The sequence below is a fragment of the Orcinus orca genome, chromosome 17 (assembly GCF_937001465.1).
Source record: "Orcinus orca chromosome 17, mOrcOrc1.1, whole genome shotgun sequence".
NCBI lineage: Eukaryota > Metazoa > Chordata > Mammalia > Artiodactyla > Delphinidae > Orcinus > Orcinus orca.
Window position 1 is genome coordinate 59,802,843 of NC_064575.1, and position 22,357 is coordinate 59,825,199.

At 44.6% G+C, this 22,357-nt stretch overlaps 1 protein-coding gene across 12 annotated transcripts in view; it reads right to left on the minus strand.

Moving 5' to 3' along the window:
• Window positions 1–1,281: 1,281 nt before the first annotated feature.
• SYBU (syntabulin) overlaps window positions 1,282–22,357 on the minus strand; it is a 112,435-nt gene continuing 91,359 nt past the window's right edge. For 6 of the 12 annotated variants that reach the window (XM_049700418.1, XM_049700417.1, XM_049700416.1 and 3 more), the window contains 5 exons: window positions 12,579–12,681; window positions 12,457–12,498; window positions 5,924–6,127; window positions 4,774–4,923; window positions 1,282–3,100 (listed from right to left, as the gene is read on the minus strand). In XM_049700418.1, coding sequence (XP_049556375.1) covers window positions 2,017–3,100; window positions 4,774–4,923; window positions 5,924–6,127; window positions 12,457–12,498; window positions 12,579–12,681 — 1,583 coding nt within the window. In that variant the 3' untranslated portion in view covers window positions 1,282–2,016. The remainder of the gene's footprint in view (window positions 3,101–4,773; window positions 4,924–5,923; window positions 6,128–12,456; window positions 12,499–12,578; window positions 12,682–22,357) is intronic. The other 6 variants (XM_049700419.1, XM_033411233.2, XM_033411231.2 and 3 more) reach the window with 1 other exon arrangement.

Consider the following 22,357-nt stretch of genomic DNA (forward strand, 5'->3'; position numbering starts at 1 on the left):
TAAATTCAAACCAACCCTACCATGGTTTACATGGCCCCATATGAACTAGCTTCTCTTCCACTTCTCCAACCACCCCCGTGCCCCTCACTCTGCTCTAGCTACGCTGGTCTCCTTGATGCCCCTCTAACATGTCAAGCCCTTTTCTGCCTCAGGGCCTTTGCCTCTGTTCTTTTTGCAAAATTTTACCCCCCATATCTTCCCACAGCTGGCTCTTTATCATCCATTAGCACTAATGGTATTTCTTCAGACAGGTGTTCCTGGCCTTTGTCCCCATCAGTCTTGGTCAAAGCATCTCATTCCCTTGGAAGCACTTACACTATCCAGAATTAATTTGGTCATTTGTTGGCATGTTCTGTGTCTTTCACAGACAGAATGTGAGTTCCCTGAAGGCAGAAGCCTTGTCTGTCTCCTTCGCTATCGACGACAGGCGTAGCGAAGTGCCTAACATGTGAGCACCCAGTAAGTATTTGTTGGATGAATTCATTCAACAGCTATTTTTAGAACCCCTACAATATGCCACCTACTGTTCTAAGTGCTTGACATTTTTCTGTGAACGAAACAGAACACAGATCTCTGCCCTCAGAGACCTAGTATTTTAGTCGGGGAGATAGGCAATAAGCAAGACATAGTGACAATACAGTGCGTTTAAAGGTGATATGTGCTGTGGGAGGAGTTTCTGGGTGAAAACTTAGGATATTCCCCAGTCTCTTCCATTTGTGTGTAAAGTGGAAAAGTCATTTGCTTTGCAGACCCTTGAAATCTTGGCTTCTAGAGATGAAAGATGAGATCCTGCGCAATCTACCTCTTTAAGGCTCAGCTCCCTTATCTGTAGAGTAATACCCATATCACAAGATCAGTGTGAGGAATAAAGTAATACAGATTTAATACTGTCTCATCCCTTCCCAGCCACCCACTCTCACCCTATTATTCCAAGGGGAGGACACATACGGTGCAGCATTTTCTCCCTCTCTGAACCCCCAGCATGCTTTAAAACAAAATCAGCCCAACTTTCCTGAAAACACCCAGTATATCCTTACTGAATAAATATGTGGACTAACAAGTGTATGGATAATTTCAGAGCAAACAAACAATCAAAGCTACTTGTCTTCAGAAACAATGCTTTTTAAAAGACAGAGTAGGAAGTCCTCACCTTTCTTTAATAATTATTTTCCCTCTTTATCATTTAATTCCATTTTTACAGATCCCTACTGTTAAAGATGGAAGGATCTGCTATCCATTTAGTCTTTCTTACCATATGTAAAAGTAAAATCCCAGAGATAATTATTTTATAGGAGGATAGAACATTTATTTAAATGGAAACACTAATCTTTATTTTCATCATGCTGAAGTGTGTGGTTACAAACGATTTTCAATAAAACACTATATATAATAAGCAAAAAATAAGTTAATACAATGTAAACCTTACATATAGTTTCATCAATTGACAGGTTTAAGAACAGACAAGCCATTTAAGACTTTGGAGCTACGTCTAGTAGAAAACTGCAAACACTCAAACTTTATCAACCCCAAGTAAGACACTAAAGAGCTATCAAGACTTCTTCAAACCAGTTACACAAATACATTTTTCTTTTTGGTTACAATCCCCTGCTATGCACAAGACCACTGGAATGCTGTAACAATTACACATTTTAAAACGGCAAAAAGCAAAGCAAGGAGATAACATGCCAGCCTTATAGAAGCTGTCTTGAAAGTGCAAACTTTGCATTTTCTCTACCTGCACCACTAGGATAAGTACGGGTACCTCAGACGACACGGCAAGATCGTGAGCATGCTTTCTATTTCACACTGGTGGGACATGTACTGGAACCAGGTCTCCATGCCTTCGAAGATACCTCCCGTTTTAAACAGTGAACAGGCTTCAACTAAATATAGTGCAAATCAAATACCGAGGAGCAAAAACGACAGAACAGAGACCGCCACAGGTCGACCCGCTGCTTCTCCACCTAGCATCAGGCCACACGGGACAGACTGGCACGCGGAAGTGACATCTTCTGTCTAGGGTTTGATATGACAGGTGGTGCGGCGGAGCGAGTGCAGGGCCACCATGCAGCAGCCCCGCAGCAACGCCCCGATGTTGTAGATGGGATCCGTTCCCCCCCTCTGAGTACTGAACGCCCACAGCACGGTGGGGACCACGGGGGCCGCCACGGCCAGGAGATCCACCAGGAAACTGCTGCTCCAGTACCGCCCCACGACGCCCCCACCGCACAGCGGGACCAGGCTGTTCAGCCTTTCCTCCGCGGAGCCTGCAAAATCCAGCTCTCTCATGAGGCGGTTCCCACGTGCCTCCGGACCCACCTCGGCGGTCGGGGTCTCCACGGGAGACAAAAGGATGGCGGAGTTTGGATTTCTTGGAGTTAAATCGACCACGATGGCAGAGATGGACTCCAGGAAGCTTTCCATCGAGTCGGCCCTGGACTCATCCTCAGGGGACGTGGAGCTGGAGGGACAGGGGTCCTGGAGCTTGAGCACATGCCGGATGAGCTCAGAGACGGCAGGGCTGTAGGGCACCACGTCGGTCTGCACGGCCTGCTCTGCCACCGCGCTGCCCTCTTCCTGACCCTCCAACTCGAGGACCTTTGCCCCAGGGCTGGCACGAAGCAGCTCCAGGTCGCCGGCCTCCACGGTGGTGGCTGTCACCAGCTCATCGAACACATCTGTGCCGTGGCCTGCGCTGTGTTCCCCCAGCAGCTCGCTGTTGGCCCCCGGCTCCTCCGGGGTCAGCGCCTCGGCCGTCGGGCCAGGAGCCGTGCTGAGGGCTAAGCCCTTCTCCGGGGAATCACACGGAAAGTCGAGACACAGCTCGTCCCTCAGAGAGCCACTGTGCGCCATCTCCATGCTCTGAAGTAGAGACTCCAGCTTCTTATTTTGAATGTTTATGTCCACAAAATATTTCTGAATGCCTTTGTCCTTATCGGCCAAGCTGCTCCTCATTGTTTCGATGACCTGTTTGAGCTGTTGGATCTCCTTCCTGGCTTCCTTGAGGGCCAGCTGGGCCTCCACCCGGTGGCACTCTTCCTCAATCCAGTCCTCCCGCATTCGGGCCAGCTGGGACTTCAGCTCCACGATCTCACTCTCCCTAGAGCCAGAGGAGACAAGCCCTGCTCAGAAAAAGGCCAACTGTGAAGCAGGCAGCAAGCAATTCTGGCGCCCAGCCCAGCCCATGCTCTCCCACCGGAAACATACAGGTTAAATCAGTTTTGAAATTCTATTAGCCCTGAACTGCCCCCTTAACTGTAAAACAGCTAAAATAATAACAGTAACTAGAATCAGAATAAAAAATGCTATTATTGTTTGTTTTTATTTTTTTCTTTTTGAGTGCCCACCATATGTCTGATATTTCACTAAGTACTTTTCAGGAATTATCCTCTATTCGATACAGACAGACCTCGTTTTACTGCACTTTGCTTTATCGTGCTTTGCAGATAGTGTCTTTTTTTTTTTTTTTTTTTTTACAAATTGAAGGTTTGTGGCAACCCTGCTTTGTCAGACGCTGGTTAGCATTTTTTAGCAATTAAGGTATTTTAAAATTAAGGTTTGTGCACTGTTTTTAGATATAATGCTACTGCACCCTTAGTAGACTCTAGTGTAGTGAAATAACTTTTATATGTGATGAGAAGTGAAAAAATTCATATGACTCACTTTATTGCAATATTTGCTTTACTGCAGTGGTCTGGAACTGAACCTGCAACATCTCTGAGGTAGTTCTGTATTTAATATTGGAAATTGTTTTATTGGAACACATTAGTGTCTCTTAGCTTGCTTTTATCTCCATAGTCTACTCTTTCCTATGTCCACAAAACAACTTGTGGAAGGAAAGTCCGTATCACTTTTAATTACCTATCAAAGGCAGAAGGCAGACTGATAAGCTTTAGCAGTGCAAAACAGTTCTGATCATATACCAATGATAAGTTCTTAAAAGTTTATTTAAATCATAAAAAGCTACATGTTGCAAGGACTTTGTGAAATGTTGATCATTCTGTCTCCTCTCAGGCAAGATGACACTGGATCCATCCTACACTGAAGGGAATCTATTTTTTTTTTATATCCTTCACAGGACCCTATTTCCAGATATTTGTCAAAAAATTCTTCCTTACATATAATTTCTTCATAGTCCGTGTAAATATATGTCCTCATATTCTCAGTGTTTATGAAGACCAGGTAGTCAGGATCCTGACATATTTGAAGAGATGCTGTAAGTATTGCTTCTTTAAGTTTAGGCTTGACTCTTCTCCAGTTTCACTGCCTTCCCATACCTCCCTCCCATGATTATTCAAACCCTCCCATAGACTCCTCAAATCATAAACCAAAGACTTGAAGGGCTTCCCTGGTGGCACAGTGGTTGAGAGTCCGCCTGCCGATGCAGGGGACACAGGTTCGTGCCCCAGTCCGGGAAGATCCCACGTGCCGCGGAGCGGCTGGGCCCTTGAGCCATGGCCGCTGAGCCTGCGCGTCCGGAGCCTGTGCTCCGCAACGGAAGAGGCCACAACAGTGAGAGGCCCGTGTACCGCAAAAAAAAAAAAAAAAAGCTGGACACACCCAGAAAAAGCAGAGGATCCCTTCCAACCCAGGAGGGTTCCCTGGACCCCTGAAACAGCAGGATTATAAAATAGCTCTTTTGAGAGACTGATTTAAGAAATGTGACAAAAATTAAATGAAGTCATTTGTCTTCTTTTCTTGTGTCGGTTCATATTTCATTTTATGGAAAAAGAAAATGTCCTAAACCACAGCGTGCAAGGAATGTGGATTCACCTCTCATGCAGTCGGCGCTCAGACTCCTTGAGCCTGGTCTTCAGGTGTCTCACTGTAACCTCTTTCTGCTGCAGAGGAGTCAAGTACTGCTCTGGATTTGGGGGTTTGACACCATGATTTTCACCACAGGACATGTACCTTCCAGATCGTCTGAAACAATCGAAGTAGCGACATGTTACTTTTTCTATAAAAAGAAAAGTTAAGGCACAGCTAACAGGTTGAGAAGAAATGGCAGCCGTTTGCTGGGACCTTAAACCCCAGCAGCGTGTGACCTCACTTCAGAAGGGGGACAATAATCCACCTGCCAATCTTAGGACTGTTCAAACTGGGAAGATTGGGGGCCGGGTGTTTGTGGAGGGGGTGGGGACAGGGGAGAGGGAGATTTTCTGTGGCCTAGGGATGATCTCATATAAAACAATGCACAATTGTCCACCGGCCTGCCTGGCAGTTCAGAGTAACAGGCTATTATGTTAAAGGACAGTGAGTAGGGGCAGGTGGGAGGGCAGGAAGGAGCGAGGTGACCTCGCTTCCACACAACGTGCCACTTGCCTAAAGGTCCCGATTGTTGTTAGTTGAATTCAGATTGTTCTGACATCAGTCCCTGGTGTGAGTGTGCTGACTTGGTGGAAACTTTCGTTCTTCTGCAGGGAAAAAGGCTAGTTGTCTCACCAGATAGGTTTTGTAAGAGAGGCGCCCAGTGCTCTACAAAACTTCCCTTGCTGGAATCTTGGCCCCTCTTAGGCCTGGCCAAGAGTTCCTGCTCTATTCCCAGTGCTTGACACAGTACTGGGCACAACGTGGTGCTCAATAAACATCTGATGTTTGAGTGAATGAGCAAACACACGAATGGCTCTTCTCTGTTCGGAGGGAAATGCACAGGACCCTCCTACTGCCGCTGTGCCATTTTTACTGCCTAGCCAGGAACTCCTGGGACTGCGGAACCTTATTAGAAATGAAACTGTGGCTCGTGTCCTTTCTGCAGCAGCCCTTGAAGGATTAGCTGAGTGTGGGAAAGGAAAGAGAAGTGTTGTATGACAGAATAAGGCAGGGGATCAAGAGTTGTATCATTAAAAAAAAATTTTTTTTTTAAAGAGAAGCTTACCAAGTAGGACAAACTAAGAGTCATGAATTGGGAGACAGACGCACTCACCTCATGACGGGGCTGCAGTCACTTCCCTTGTAGGAGCCGGAGTTGCTGCTACTGGGGGAAGAAGGCGCATAACTGGGATGGATGTTAACGGGACTCAGCTGATTCCTGCACAGCATGGACAGAAGGTCCTTCTCCCGTGGGGAGGGTGGGCTGTTGCCAGTCTTGTACGATGAAGCTCCATTGCTCCGCCCATGGGGACCTCGACTGGGAGAGAAGCATGAAGAATGTTAGAATCCTTGGGGCTGTAGATACTCAAATGCGAACGCTTTGTTCCTTCTTAAAAGCTAGTCACCACTGAGGAAATCCAATCTATAGGGTTGAAAAGGGCAACATAATTATTAGAGCAATTTGGCTTTATAAGTCGCCTTCTTCCCACCTGCCCGATATTTTCTCTCCTGTGTCACCAGCACAGGCAACCTCTCCCTCTTCTATTCTTTCAAATAGTTTCTGACCATAGATTAAACCCAGCTGCCTGCTAAGAACACAAACCATGTAAAATATTGATTTGGTTTCGTTTCGTTCCAGAGGCCATTTTGAAGATGTGGCTTTTGTTCCAGTATACCTGTTTCTGTGTAAAAATATTCAGATTTGGCTCACGTCGGGTAAGAAAATTAGGGTGTTTCATTTGGAGGATGGGGGAGAAGGGGTTTGCCCGTAAAGAAGAAGGAAAAAACAGGATAAATATAACCCACATAAATGTATCGTCTGTAATTTTAACCACCTATTTTTTTCTTTTTTTTTCCATCCCCAATGACATAGCACAACCTTTATCATTTAACTGCTTAAAATGTTAGCCCCCTTTTTTTCCCTGCCTCTTGTCTTGCCCCTCCAGCAAGGAGGCCGTCCCTGTGGTGAGAGTGGCTTTTCCAATATGGAATTTGAGTATCGCTGGCCTCCTCAAAGCCATTCAGTGATTCCCCGCAGCCTCCAGAATAAAGGCCAGACCCCTTAATACAGCTCACAAGGTCTGACCCCACCACCCCATCCAACGCATCCTCTGCTGTTCCTCCCCCTGCATTCCAGACGATGTACAGTTTCCTGATGGTCCACGCTCTCCATCATCTTTTTATTATTCTCTCTGCCTAGAATTGTTCTTCTGCTCCTACCCTGAGCCTCTGGGTACCTCCTACTTCAAGACTGATGGTAACCTACTCCAAGCAGCCTTCTCTGGACCCCTCACTCCTTCGGCCAGTGTAGGTAATGTTCACCAGTGCTTTCCAACACCCTGTGCAGGCTTCACCGTGGAAATTATCACAGTGCCTCACCACAGCACGTCTGTCTGTCTTTCCACTAGACTAGGGCATCCTGAGGGCAGAAGCATAGCCTGTGCTTTTACATCCCCACTACCTCCTGGCACATGCTAGGTTCTTCCTAAATGACTGCTAAGGGAATAAACTGGGTTGAAGTCCTGGCACTGCCACTTACTAGGAACTTAGGCAAGTAAGCCACTTAATATTGGGGATATATGATAACTCTCACAAAGTTGATGTGCAAATAAATCAAAGAATGGATGTTGAGTACATTGGACAAGCTGTTAAGGGCAATTCAACTGCAGGGTACTGTTTCTGGATAAACTGTTTGAACCTCCCTGTTAATCTAGTTCCATTAAATTTGATACCCCGGAGTGTAAGGAAGCATCTAGAGAATGTTGAAATTACTTTAAATAGGGTAGCACATCTATGTCAGGAATATATCTTGCTGACATTACAAGGAAACCAAAGGGAACAAGATACTTTTCATATAGCAGGACTTATTTTTGTCAATCCCTCTTTGCAATTTTGATTACAACTGTATCCAACGGACACATCTCACTGAGAAACATGAGTGAATGTGAGTGAGTGTGTGTGTGGGTCTACTTGGCCCCAAAATCACAATTACTTACTTAAAATCGAATACAATTTGAACTAGCAGTCAACCCAGTAAATCACATATAAATGAAACATCACCAAATTCTAAACTTAAAAAGTTCTTTCCTTTTGAAATCATCCACATGGACTCTGCCTCCTTTTTTGTGAGAAGAGGACATTTTATATGGAACAGATGGGCTGGTGGCTTTGTGACAAACCAACTTCAGCAGTTCTTTGGTGGGTGTGGGGCAGAAAAGAATACGTACTCTGGCTTGGATGTGCCTCTCTATGCTTCACTTCTGTTGGCCTGACTATTTCTTAATGTGGCTATGAGAAAGATGGAGAGTCAACCATTACAAGTTAGGAGAAAGAGTAAGGAGCTATCCCTCATGTGGACCTGGGGAGTTCTATTCTGAGTTAACCTTTGCTGAGAACCTTCTGTGACCCAAGCCTTGTTGCAGGTGCTCTATGAACATTGTTTCACTTAATTTTGACCATCATGGCAATAAGGCTTATGGCAATAAGACTGGTACAATGATCATTTCCCTTTTATATTATGTGAAGTACAGGCAGTACTCAGTTATGTGAAATAACTGAAGCTCAGGGGGGAAAAAAAAAACTGGTTCAAGAACTCACAGCTCAACTGGGATTTAAATCTAGGTCTCAACTCTACAGAAATGTCTCCAGCTTTATACAAGTGGAATATATTGTTTGGGTCTTGTAAACAGGTATATTAGGTACTGGCTAGGTATGTGGTTATTACCTGAAGAATTTACCACTGACTTCTTTAGTTTGATGCATGCACTAAGATGCACGATTAGTGACATACAAATTAAATGAGATGAGGATTTTGTAAGAACTCATCTGCTATACAGAAAAGAACAAAAACTCTTCAAACTATCAAACATTACTAAGGTATAATTGAGTCTTGAAATATATTTCAGGAAATGAGTTATTAGGCTGTTTGTAATAGCTAACTTTAAAAAAAGAAACTACATGCTTTAAATTATCAGTTCTGTTCCTTACATTTAGTTTAGTTCAAATGCTAACATATGTGGGTACAAACTCATCGTGGATGATAATAAAAAACATTTGCAATGGAGAAGACAGGATTCCATGTTTGTCAAGGCCGTGCACAGGCAAATCTGATGCTACCTTCCTAGCTCTCCCCAAATCCCTTGGTCTGATGGACAAAAAGAATGCAGCCCACAGAGAGGAGATAGAATTCTGGTACCCCACCCCCTTCCTGCAAATCTTCCTGGAAAACTGGAAAGTGAGAGAAAGGGAGAAGTGAAGAAGGGATCCTCAGAAGGCTCCCAGGTGACTATTCTCCAGGCATTGCCCTTTCCTTCAGGTAACATCCTCACCCTCACCGTCACCGTCACACCACCATCACCATCACCATGCTCACCAGCACTATTATGGGCTGAATGGTGTCCTCCCCAAATTCGCAGGTGGAAGCCCTAACCCCCAGTACCTAAGAATGTGACTGTATTTGGAAACGGGGCTTTAAAAAAGGTATTTGTGCTAAAATGAGGCCCTTAGGATGGGCCCTAATCCCAATTTGACTAGTGCCCTTATATGAAGAGGAAATTTGGACACAGACAGGCACAGAGAAAAGACTAGGTGAGGAAACAGGGACAACACAGCCATCTACAAGCCAAGGAGCAAGGCCTCCACAGAAGCCAGTCCTGCTGATACCTTGATCTTGGACCTCTAGCTTCCAGAATTGTGAGAAAGTACATTTCTGTTGTTTAACCCCCCCCCAGTCTACGGTATTTTGTTATAACAGCCTGAGCAAACTAATACGATCATATTCACCACCATCAGCGGCAACAGCGGCAGCATCTTGCCCATTAGTATTATTTTTATCACTATTGACTAAAACAAGCATGTAATGGCTCTTTTCCTGAGTTCTGGGCACCGTGTTAAGCATTCATATCTATCAGTTCATTTAAATCAGTGAGGTAGGTGCCATTATTACCCCATTTTCCAGAACAGGAAACTGAGGCTCGGGGCCCTGGGTCTTGCACCTAATAAGCAATGGATGCTGAACTCAAGCCCAGGTCCATCTGACTCCAAATCCCGAGCTTTTTTTTTTTCTTCTTCTTACTTCTCTCTGCCTCTGATTAAGATTAGAGTTTTAGCTTTGTTGTTGTTGTTTTTAAATTATTTTTGGCTGCATTGGGTCTTCGTTGCTGTGCACGGGCTTTCTCTAGTTGCGGCGAGCGGGGGCTACTCTTCGTAGTGTACGGGTCTCTCATTGCGGTGGCTTCTCTTGTTGCAGAGCACGGGCTCTAGGTGTGCAGGTTTCAGTAGTTGTGGCACGCAGACTCTAGAGCGTAGGCTCAGCAGTTGTGGCGCACGGGCTTAGTTGCTCCGCGGCATGTGGGATCTTCCTGGACCAGGGCTCGAACCCATGTCCCCTGCATTGGCAGGCGAATTTTAACCACTGTGCCACCAGGGAAGCCCTAGGGTTCTAGTTTAAGAGAACTCCTCAGAAATATCAGCAGAGTTGGCCTTCTCTAAGAAGAGATGGTTTGTAAATCTTTTAAGTTTTGTTTTTAAAATTGCCTGTCAAAAACATTCCTTCCAACCACCTCTGTCCTTCATTTCCCCCACCCCTTCACCACATGTTCCTGCTAGCCTTCCTCCCAGGATCTAATTCTCCACAAAGAAAATTCATCTACTACAGGAGGAATCAGCCAATTAAAAGGATCATAAGTTATTTTAAAGTTTTGCATGGTACCCGGCCCATCTAGAGGAGCTATCCTCAATGCATGGTCCTGTAGAACACACAGATTACGTGAAACACCTGAGATGCTCCAGACCCGATATCTGCTGATGGTGCTCTGTGCCTGGGTCAGATAAAAAAGTGAACATAACGGACGGAACATTTGCCTATTTCAATTTCCTATTGAGCATATATCTATTGTGCATATATTAGTCTATTAAGCATATATCTGATTTGCACATAACTATATTTAACAACTTTATGTTTAACACATCAATTTTTCATCACTGAGAGAATTCATGGATTCCAGACTAGAATATTTTCTCTAAGTCACTCAGTATAACTGACATTACCTCGGAATTTAACCACAAGCACAAATTCCTTTGAAATGCTTAACAAAATTGGCTTGCTCTGTTTCTTTTTTCTTTTGCCTCTCTGTTCTTTGATGCCTTGTACCAATGGGTATGTGCTAATTTCTTGAATGGGTGAGATAAATGGCTTATTCTCAGAGCAAGCCACGTCTGACTTGTACAGAGAATGTTTATAGTTACATCCTGTGATCCCAGAGGCACTTTATTTCCAAAATAAATGGTATTTATCGACTTTGAAGAACAACTGTGCTTCTTCACTGTGGACTTCACTCTTTCGTTACAAGTTTGTTTGGCTTCAGCTTTAACAATAAAACTCTGCACTGGGCATCTCAGGTCCCTTTATAAGTATCAGCCATATCTTCTGCTCACCTAAGAGAAGTGGGAAACATTTGCTTGCTCAGTCCTGGAAATGCAAGCTTTTAGAAACTAAACAGCTTTTCTTCAGCAAGGAACCTTAAAAATCATGTGGCCCAATCTCCTTTTTACACATTTGGACACTGCGGCCCAGGACAGTCAAGTGACAGTCACCCCTGTGTCGTGTGGCTCACTCCATCGCTTTGTTCAGGTCCCTGCCCAGAGCTCACCTCATCACAGGGTCTCCAGGAACCAGCCTATCTAGAATATACCAAACATCCTATTACCCTCCATATCCTTTCCCTGTATTAAAAAATATATATATTATTTATATGCATTTATTATCCTTCTTTCTCTACTAGAATGAAAATAGTTTTTCATAAGTTTTGTTTACTGCCATATCTCTAGAAACTGCCTCACAGTAGATGCTCAATAAATACGTATTGAATGAATAAATGAAGCCACTGATGGCAGCAGAGAATCCTGGGGCTGACTAGCTGTCCTGCCAAACGTGAACAGTGGCTCCCATTTCCCTCACAGACCTTCTCTCCCCCAGTCCAAACAGCACCGATGGTGAACACCTGCTGATGTTTCAAGCAATGACCTCACACTTTACCTGAATTAACTAATTTAACCCTAACAATAAACCCTACCAGGTGGGTATGACTGTAGCCCTATTTTCCAGGGGAGAAAACTGAGGCGTAGAGAAGTTGAGCAACTTGCTCAGGGCCACACAGCCTGTAGATGGTGGAGCTGGCATTCAAACCAAGGTAGCCTGGCTCCAGAGCCCTCACACTTAGCTATTCTGTTCTACTGCCTCTTTCGGTGGGTAGGGGGCACCCAGGCCTATGAACTCCAAACTTTCTTCACCCCTTCCCCACGTGAACGTTGGAGGTGGCCAGAGGGTCACTATGCTTCTTTCACAAAGACGAAAAAGGAAGCTCAGCTAGAGGAAAGAAAGGGTGAAGTGAGAGGCTTTGCAGCTAAGAGGACAGATTCATGAAGGGGCGGCAGGGTGGGAAGTGGGAGCCGACTAGCCTGATCCTCAGGTGAGCACACAGGTGGGTGAGGGAAGGAGAGAGATGGGAGGGAAGGCGCCAGGGCTGCACGAGAGGGCGTCGCGGGCGGAGGAACACAGGGCAACCACGTCGTGACCAAGGTAGGTGAGGCTGGGAAAAGTACCAACTGTGAATCACTGTAAAAACCAGCCAAGCAAAAAGCACTCACTGAATAAGCATAAAATCGGAACGCACAGTAATCCAGGTGGTTCTAGAGAAACAAAGTACAGGTCAGTCGCCCGCGTAACGCGTCTTAACAAGTACAGAGCAGGGGGCAGGAGGCGGGCCTACTTGCGTGAGAAAGAGGACCGCTTGCTTCCCGCAGCAGACATGTGGACCTCAGGCGCCGAGATGCTGCCCGTGCTGCTCGAGGAGCTAAAATCGGCTTCGCTACCTGCAAAACAAAGGGGGAGAGAAGCATGAAGGAAATGAAACCCGAGAACACGCTGGCCAGTTCCCTGCCCTCCGACGTCCCTGGCTCCCCGCGTTTGCACACGGACTCGGCAAGTGGCCGGGTTCCAGCGCTCCCAGGCTCCCAGCGTTTTCCGCAAAGCAGACGAGAGAAGGCGCAGGCATGAGGGCGTCGTTTCATAAGCACAGCTTGGGAGCACAGTGAGGCAGGTTTCATAGATGCCGGCTTCCTGCAGAGGAGCAGCGGTGACCCGGGTCCGGCCCCAGTGCCCGCCTCTCCCTGTGCGCCAGCACTCCCGGGAACATCAACGTGCCGGCCGCAACGTTCAGCAGAATGAAAAGCCTGCTCGTCACCCCCAAAGAAGTTTTTCCCGGAGAGTTTATCTTTAGGCTTTGTAGTCGTCTAGCCGTACTTGAGTTTGGCACGTTAGGGTCTGGAGATAAGCAACCGTCTAGAAGCTGTCATGGGGAAAGTCTGGGCTGCAGATAACTGCTCCAACCGGCACTATCTGATTATCCACCTTCTCTGGCTGCAGCTGCAGTTTTTCTATGAAGAACAGAACCTTAACAAACAGCAGGAACTGAACATTTCCAAAGAGAGTGAAAAAAGTTCACAGTGACAGTGACAGAAGCTGTGAATGAAATTGAAATTTGAATAGTTTTGGGGGTGAGTGGAGGGGTCTATTAGTTTACAAATATCACGTTACATTTGAGCACAGACTAGAGTTCAGTGTGTAATTGGAAACATGCTGTGTGGTAGAATAACTAATATAAATTCACTTTTAACAAAAAAAAATACATAGTTCTGAAATAGTAATAATGAAAACATTCCATGGATTGCCTGGGGAAGTGCAGGGGCCATGGAAGAGGTAACAGAACAACAGGAAGAAGAGAACCAGGATTTTTTTTTTTTAAAGAAGAAATTCCAGATGTTTTTGGAAAAATCAATCTGATAGGTACACAATTTTATTTGACCTTGTTTCTCAACTCCTATGCCACAATTTGTGGCTCTTCTGGTCTAAAACCCAGAGCCAGATCACATTTCTGAGTTGAGGAAAATATGAATAATCTAAATCCCTTGCATTTCTAACAAGCAGTGATCAGTAATCATCATTTATTGATGATCGCAAGTCTTTATTGAGAGCACACTAGGTTCCAGGCCCTGTTCAAAATTCTTTCTATACTTTGTATCTGTTAATCTTGACAGCTTTGTAAGGCAGATATTAATCTCACTCTTCTACTATTGAGGAAACCAAAGCTGATTTACTTGTCCAAGACTTGTGGGTGATGAATCCTGTCCAGGACCAAATCCCATAATACCCCTGTGATAACATGTCCTCAGGAAGGCAGTGGTTAGAAGCAGGGGCAGGAGAGGTTCCTCTATACACTGCCATCTCCCCCAGTCAAGATGAGCCATAGGGACAAGATACAGCCAGACCAGCCCACTGGTGGACAGGTGCTCTCACTAATGGGGTGTTTTAGTGTTGCTGGAGGGGAACGTCAACGACAGCAAGGCAAAGAGAGAGAAAAATCCCTTCCCTGGTTTCTAGGACCTCTCAGGAAGGTCAGCCTCTTCTGGGAAATAGATCGAGAAGGACCCCTTAGTGCAGATGACAGCAGTGAATCCCAACTCCCGCAAAATTCTGGGAGGATTAAGATAGCAATTTATCAGAACTGGGACTGGCTATTCCTCCTGGATTTCAGAGACTTTTGTCTAATGATGTAATGAACTCCCAGAAGCTCCCTGAACCTAATTAGTTGCCTCTGAGTAATGTGTTGGCTAACCTGTAGTATTTAACAGTCTCAAGGACTCATGATTGGTAGTGCTATCCAGGACTGACAGCCTAATTCAACCAGCCTTGTCTGCTAGTACATTACCAGGCTGGTTATTAAATGATAGAGGTGGACAGTTTTCAAAAATAGATCCTATGGTTGCAGCCACCAGGTGTAAGATATTATTTTCTAATGTAAAATTATTACTCCGAAACACCCAATTTTCACTCTTTAAAAGGTATGCAGAAATCCATCAATTACAATTTAACTGCCTGCATAAAAACGGAAATTCTAGAACAGAAACAGACAATTGCTGAAAACCCATTGTTACCTCACGATGGCTCTGATCTGCAGTAATTATGTACCCTGAACTGAAGGGACAACTTTGTTCTAAACTTTATTGCTCCTGGCACTCAATATATTGACTCTTTACTGTTTGAGTACTATGATAGTGAAAAATGTATATGCTACTTAACTATTTCTGTTCATGATTTTTAAAAATATAAACTATTTCCAGTTTGCTTATTGCCATGTAAAGTCAATGCACTCTTTTTAAGGGATACACAGAAAAGGCAATTTTACTGTGTGATCTGAATATATTCTCCCCATTTACTAAGAAAACTCAGAATAAGGCTGGAGGCCTGAAAACCTCTTATTTATCTATTATCTGGCAACAAAGACACCGGGAGTGAGAGGCACTCCTTAATGCATTTCCTTTAAACAGTGTATGCAACTAGGTGATTGCCATGGGTGCTGTATGTAGTTCAGTGCTCTTCTGGGTTACTAGAATCATACAAAGAGAGTTCCTAACCTAAAAACATAGGCCCTGAGTCAGACAGCCCAGGTTCAAATCTCACCTCTACTGCTTGCTAGATGGAAGACGTAGGCACATTACTTCACCTCTCTCTGCCTCAATTTCTTAATCTGTGAAATGGACATTGATGATCATAGCACCTACCTCGTAGGGTTATTGTAAGCAATGAATATCTATCTGCCATCTTAGAAAAACACCTGATCTGTTGTAAGCTCTCAATAAATGTTAGCTGTTATTATTATTCTGCAGGGGTTAAAAAGACAACTTTTATTATACTATATATCTCCTTTGTGGAAAATTTAGAAAATAGCAATGATGCAGAGGGAAAAATATAGTCTATAATTCCATCACCAAAAAATAACCTTTTGGCATGTAACTATTCAGCATTCATACTTAATACATTATTATGTAACCTAATTGTTTTTCTTTTAATATGTGATATCTTTAAAACATGGCACATTTTGTTTTATTAAATCAATGAATATGTAGGCTATGTCCAATTTTTCTATCATTAGAAGCAAAAACTATGTGCCAGAAACCATCCTGATCATCTTTTACGTATTAATTCATTTATTTCTCATGACAGGACAGACCCTATGAGGTAGGGACAGCTAAGGCAGAGAGGTTGAGTGATGCTCACCAGGTGTCACAACTAATAAGAAGCAGAGCCAAGAGGGAAACCAGGCTATCTGATGCCAGGGTCCATGCTTTTTTTTTTTTTAAATTATATCTTTTTTTTAAGTTAATTAATTATTTTTGGCTGCATTGGGTCTTTGTTGCTGCACGTGGGCTTTCTCTAGTTGTGCCAAGCGGGGGCTACTCTTCGTTGCGGTGCACGGGTTTCTCATTGCAGTGGCTTCTCTTGTTGTGGAGCACAGGCTCTAGGTGCACGGGCTTCAGTAGTTGTGGCTCCCAGGCTCTAGAGCGCAGGCTCAGTAGTTGTAGCTCACAGGCTTAGTTGCTCCTCGGCATGTGGGATCTTCCCGGACCAGGGCTTGAACCCGTGTCCCCTCCATTGGCAGGCGGATTCTTAACCACTGCGCCATCAGGGAAGCCCAGGGTCCATGCTCTTAAACAAGGGCTTAATGGCTATCCTTGGGCATACAAATTTACATCCTTGTTTATTTCCTTAGAATAAATTCCTAAAAGTAGAATATTTAAGCCATAGTATATACTCATTTTAAGACTTTTAGTATATATTCCATAGGGATTTTTTGGATGGCATCAGCCGAAAGCAGTTTTGGTGGACAAGGAAGTGTTTGCCCCCATCTGCCCGTGTGTAGACACCTGATTGGTAAATCTCTGATGCCACAGGGAATACTTCGACAAAGCACAGGAAACAGCATTTGGCCATTGAAAAGCTGTGCTTGAAAAGCTGAAGGGAATTTTAAAATATGCATATCCAAGTCATCCTCATCAACACTGTCTCCAACCAGCTGCTGGGGTTGGTGGAGCAGGGTTCCAGGACTAAGCAGGGAGGATGCACTTGATGACCTTTAAGATAGCTGTGATGCCGATGTCCTGGTGATTACACACCCTGCAGCGGGCTTTCCAACCATCGGGGAGCTATGTTTTTTGTTCAGTGGTACTGCTGGATCCTCTCGAGAGGCTTTACTTTTATTCATAACCTTAGGGTAATAAGCATTCTGTGCATGTGATGGTAAGGCCGGGAATTAGAGAAGGAAGGGTAAATGGAAACAAAAAGAATATGGGCAAAGACTGATAACTAGATGTAGTATTTAAAAACACTGCCTGTGATTCAGTCTCTTAGGACGTTATTATTTTTGCCTCCTTTCAGGAGACTGTGAATTCCTCATACATCAGAACATCACAGGCCTCTGAGAACAGAGCCATCCTGATGTCTACGAAGCTGTATTAAGCCAGCCTAAACCTCTGCTTTAAGCAGCCCCAAACCTTCCTTTATCCTTTGTCACCACAAAGCTATCAAATTAATTCAGGTTGGCCACCTATATCCCCAACTCAAATAGAAGCAGCAAATTAAAACAAAAACAAAACAAAACAGTCCCCCATCAATTCATCCTCCTATCCCCCATCCTCCCCCCCCACAGCTACACAGGTCTTTTATTTAAAGGTCTCTAGGGAGGAGAGAGAAGCCATTTTCACTGCAAGCAAGCAGCACTATGAAGGAGCAGCTGCAGCAGTGGACACATGTAATTACAGAAGGAGCTACTCCAAGTATGTTCAGTAGCAGTGACTCTTAGCTGCAGAGCTTTGCGGGCCCAGCCAAGGAATCCAAAAAATGCTTCACAGGGGCTTCCCTGGTGACGCAGTGGTTGAGGGTCTGCCTGCCGATGCAGGGGACACGGGTTCGAGTCCTGGTCCGGGAGGATCCCACATGCCGCGGAGTGAATGAGCCCGTGAGCCACAACTACTGAGCCTGCGCGTCTGGAGCTTGTGCTCCGCAACAAGAGAGGCCGCAATAGTGGGAGGCCCGCGCACCGTGATGAAGAGTGGCCCCCGCTTGCCACAACTGGAGAAAGCCCTCGCACAGAAACGGAGACCCAACACAGAAAAAAAAAAAAAAAAAAGTAAAATGGAAATGTTATATAAAAAAAAAATGCTTCACAGCCTAAAGAGGATTTTTGTTTTAGCTTTTGCAAACTATTCCCAGAACCCCCATAGGTGTTTATCTCAGAAAAAAACATATATATATATATATATATATGTTTTCTTGCATATCAGAACATGTCTTTCTGAAAAATTGTAAATACCATTTCCATTTTATCATAATTTCAGAAAAGATTTATCTTCATTCTGATTGATGTCCGTATGGAGCGGCCATCCAGTTAAAAGCATATATGTAGGGCTTCCCTGGTGGCGCAGCGGTTAAGAGTCCGCCTGCTGATGCAGGTGGACAGGGTTTGTGCCCCGGTCCGGGAAGATCCCACATGCCGCGGAGCGGCTGGGCCCGTGAGCCATGGCTGCTGAGCCTGTGCGTCCGGAGCCTGTGCTCCGCAACGGGAGAGGCCACAACAGTGAGAGGCCCGCGTACCGCAAAAAAAAAAAAAAGTGATTCAAACTGCCATGAGGGCATGACTCTCTCTCTGAGCCCGTCTGTGTGTCTATCCACACATACTGCAATTCTTTTTTCTCCTAATAAATACTTTACTTGTTTCACTACTTTCTTTGTGGGAATTCTTTTTCTGCAAAACCATAGGGCCAGGGCCTTGTCACCAACCACTGGTCTAGTGGCTAGGATTTGGTGCTCTCACCATTGTGACCCGACCTCAATCACTGGCTGGGAACTGAAACCCTGCCTCAAGCTGCTGCAGGCCCAGACCACCCAAAATCATATTAAATCAGCAAAAAAAACAAAAAAAAAACCCACAGAAAACTGGGCAAAGGACATGAACAGGCAGATGGCAAAGAAAGAAAAATAAACAACCAATATACCTGAAAAGCCATACAATCTCACTTATAAAATTAAAAATGTAAATGAAAAAAAGATTTTTTTCATCAGATTGGCAAAAGAAGAAAATCAAAGTTTGATAACACTGGTCTGTTAAGGGTTTGGGGCAAAACACTGATAAAATTTAGCGAGAGTGTGAATTGGTGCAATGTACATAAAAAAGAAAACTATACTGCTAGGAACTTATCCTGCACATAAGCATTCAAAAAGACAAGTAAATTGTCCTTCAATACTGACTGGTTAAGTCACGTGGTACAGCAACCTAAGAGGATACTCTGCGATCATGAAGGGTGACGTGAACCTGTGTGTGCTGAAGTGAAAAGATCCGGAAGACCTGTTTGTTATTAGACAAGAAAAACAAGATGCATAAGAGTGGGTGTGGCATGCTTGCTTCTGTGTAAACAATTCTTTAAATAATAAATAACTTGCTACATGCATAGAACATTTTTCTTGAGGGACAAAATAGAGATTTGTTAATAATGGTTTCCCTTGAAAATAGGACAGTGAAGATATAAAGAGACTCTTCATTTTATAACTTCCTGAGCCATTTGGCTTTTCTAACCATGTGCTTATATTACACTTGTTATAAAAATTATAAATAGGGGTACAGTGCAATTATGGACAATGGATTTTTTTTCTTTTTTCCTTAAAAAAATCTAAAATTTTTAAAGGAAAATCATTATATAATAAAAGTAATCATGGACTTCCCTGGGGGTGCAGTGGTTAAGAATCCACCTGCCAATGCAGGGGACACGGGTTTGATCCCTGGTCTGGGAAGATCCCACTTGCCGTGGAGCAACTAAGCCTGTGCGTCACAACTACTGAAGCCTGTGCGCCACAACTACTGAAGCCTGTGCGCCTAGAGTCCATGCTCCGCAACAAAAGAAGCCATCGCAGTGAGAAGCCTGTGTGACACAACGAAGAGTAGCCCCTGCTCGCCACAACTAGAGAAAGCCCATGTGCAGCAACAAAGACCCAACACAGCCAAAAATAAATAAATTAAAAAAATAAAAAGTAATCACATCACATAGTGCAGTATTAAGAGGGCTTTGGAGTGAAGCCACTTGGGTTTGAATCATGGCTCTTCTACTAACTCTCGGGAGCTTTGAGCAAGTTGTTTACCCTCTCCCTGCCTCAGTTTCTTCATCTGTAAAATAGGGATGAAGATATTAATAGTGGGTATTGCTAAGGGATTGTGGGGATTAGGCGAAACATACAAAGAAATTAGAACAGTGTCTGGCGCATAGCAAGCACTCAATATACGTTAGCTTTTATTATTTCTAACTAGAATTACTGGTACAGTGGCTTGAGGTCCAGAAGACCTTTCCCTTAAAAAGCCCCACAATAGGAAATGCCTTATCTCTCTCAAGTCAGGCATTTTTATAGTCACTCTTTACAAAAAGTGGTCTTCCCTCAGTGGAGAGCATGTTTCTATTTTTAACCGTGTGTGTGTGTGTGTGTGTGTGTGTGTGTACATAATAGAGTATGTATAAAGATCTATGGTTCTAAAACAAACTCCCCATGGACGCCTCCAAATATCTCTAGAGTTTCCCCTGGGTTAATGCACACAGGTTTGCTGCTCAAGTCTCGACAAGGCCAGTCCCCGGAGGAAGGGAGCATGGAAGAGGAGGCACAAGAGGGCCGTAAGGTCAAAGACAGCTCCATCATGGTCACTCCTTTATCTCGGCCCGGCTCAGCCACCTGTCCTTGGCAGAAATACAGACAGTCTACCTGCCGACCAAGAAAAGTAGATGAAAGAATTGATAAGCAAAGAGGGTGTAAAGAAACTTCAAGAGGGAAGGAGGAAGTGAATGTTTCAGAGCAAGGCGAAAAGCCTATTAATCTCCCTCAGGGACTCAGGATCTAACTAGTCTCCTTCTGCCTCACTCCCCAGGAAAATTAAGACTGCACTGGCCAACCTCAGCAGAGTACAGGAAGGGAGAATGGGTGCTGTTTGGCTTCATGAATGACCGCCCAGCTTCCCTGGGCCTCCTCTTGTCATTGGTAATAAATAAATAAGCGACCGTGTCAATTCACCAGAGATGGCCAAGAGGGGAACGCTAGAGAAGAGATCAATCAATTCAACCCAAGGCCCATCGGATGCTTCTGGGGTCCTCCAGCACCGCTGCCAGGCACAACCCAGCATCACCAGAAGGGGGCGCCAGCCTGCAAGTTCACACACCAACAAGCTCTACCCAGAGAAGGCTCTACAAAGCCTGGCTACACCCCTCACTAGCCATGTGTTCTTGGCCAAGTGTTTTTAACCTCTCTAACCCTTAGTTTCCTTATTTATGTATATACGTATATATTTGTGTGTGTATATATATATATATATATATTAAGGTTAATTTATTGTTTAACAAAAATTTATTGAGCATCTGCCATGTGCCATGAGTCAGGCCCTGCTCTGGGTGGGTGATTCCTACCTTGTTGATTTGTTGTGAAGTTGAAATGAATGGGAAGTGAAATGCATGGAAAGTGTTTGACATGCTCATAAATATTAATCTTATAATTATTATTAATAATGCAATGATTTCTAAACCTTACTATGCATAAGGGTCACCTGGGAAGTTGAATAATAGTGCAGATTTCTGGGCAACACTCACAGAAATTCCACTTCAGAAGGTCGGGGGAACCCAGGAATCTGCACTTTACATAATTAGGATATATGATTTTGCAGCAGATGGTCATGGACACACTGTGAGGAGGGGCGCTCCAAAGATAAAGAGCACAGGGACTCTCTCTCCAGTCCAGCCAACTGCAAGAGCTTTCTTCGATGGGAAGTGGAAGGTGAGTGAGCAGAAGTTAAGGTGGCCAGGCTGCCAACACGAGTTCATTCGTTCAAGGGCAAGGTACACAGGAGAGAAGAGTTTAACTTACAGAGTGATCTGTTCCCTCACCGCTCTCCAGAAGCACCTTCCTGGGCTAAAGGCATTTTCAGAGGATTGGAAGGGAAGGGGGGACATACAGAAGGTACCAGTTCCAGCCAAACTCAAGTGCACACACGTTCGTTTGTAAAGCTAGTAGGATACTTAGCAGTTGGTCCATGGTTTGAAGTCCTCATAGTCCTGTTTTAAAGAGGAAGGACCGAACAGTTTGGACTTGGGGGTGTCCAACATCATTCAGCAGAAACACCGCACAATCCAGCCAGCTGTCCTCTGGGGCATCCCATCAGCCCTAACCTGCTGCCTCTGGTGTGGTCAAGGTGTCCCTGGCCGACAGGCTGAGTGGCACCAAAGGAACCACACAGGCATGCGGTGCCTCCCACACTGAACAAGCATTGGGCACAGGCCCTTTAGAAGGTGGGCTTGAGGGGCAACCCCCTCCCCCACTAAATGGGTCTGGGAAGGGTTGCATCCACAGTGGCCATGAACTTCATCTATATTGATTATCTTGGGGGCCTGGTAATAGCAAGAGCAAATCCTCCTTGAAGAAGTTTTCACTCTTACATTTTCCTCATCTCTGATTTGTCGAATTTACTCAACTGAATTTCTCCCACTTAAAAAAAAGCCAGCTGGTGAGCCTGCTGCTTCTGTTTAAGGAGAAGTGTTTATCCAGTGTTTATCAAAGTGAGGCGCCTGCCCTCCGCGTCTGGGAAAAGTAGCGCTCAAGGGAGCAGGGGTGTCACCATGGGGACAGTTG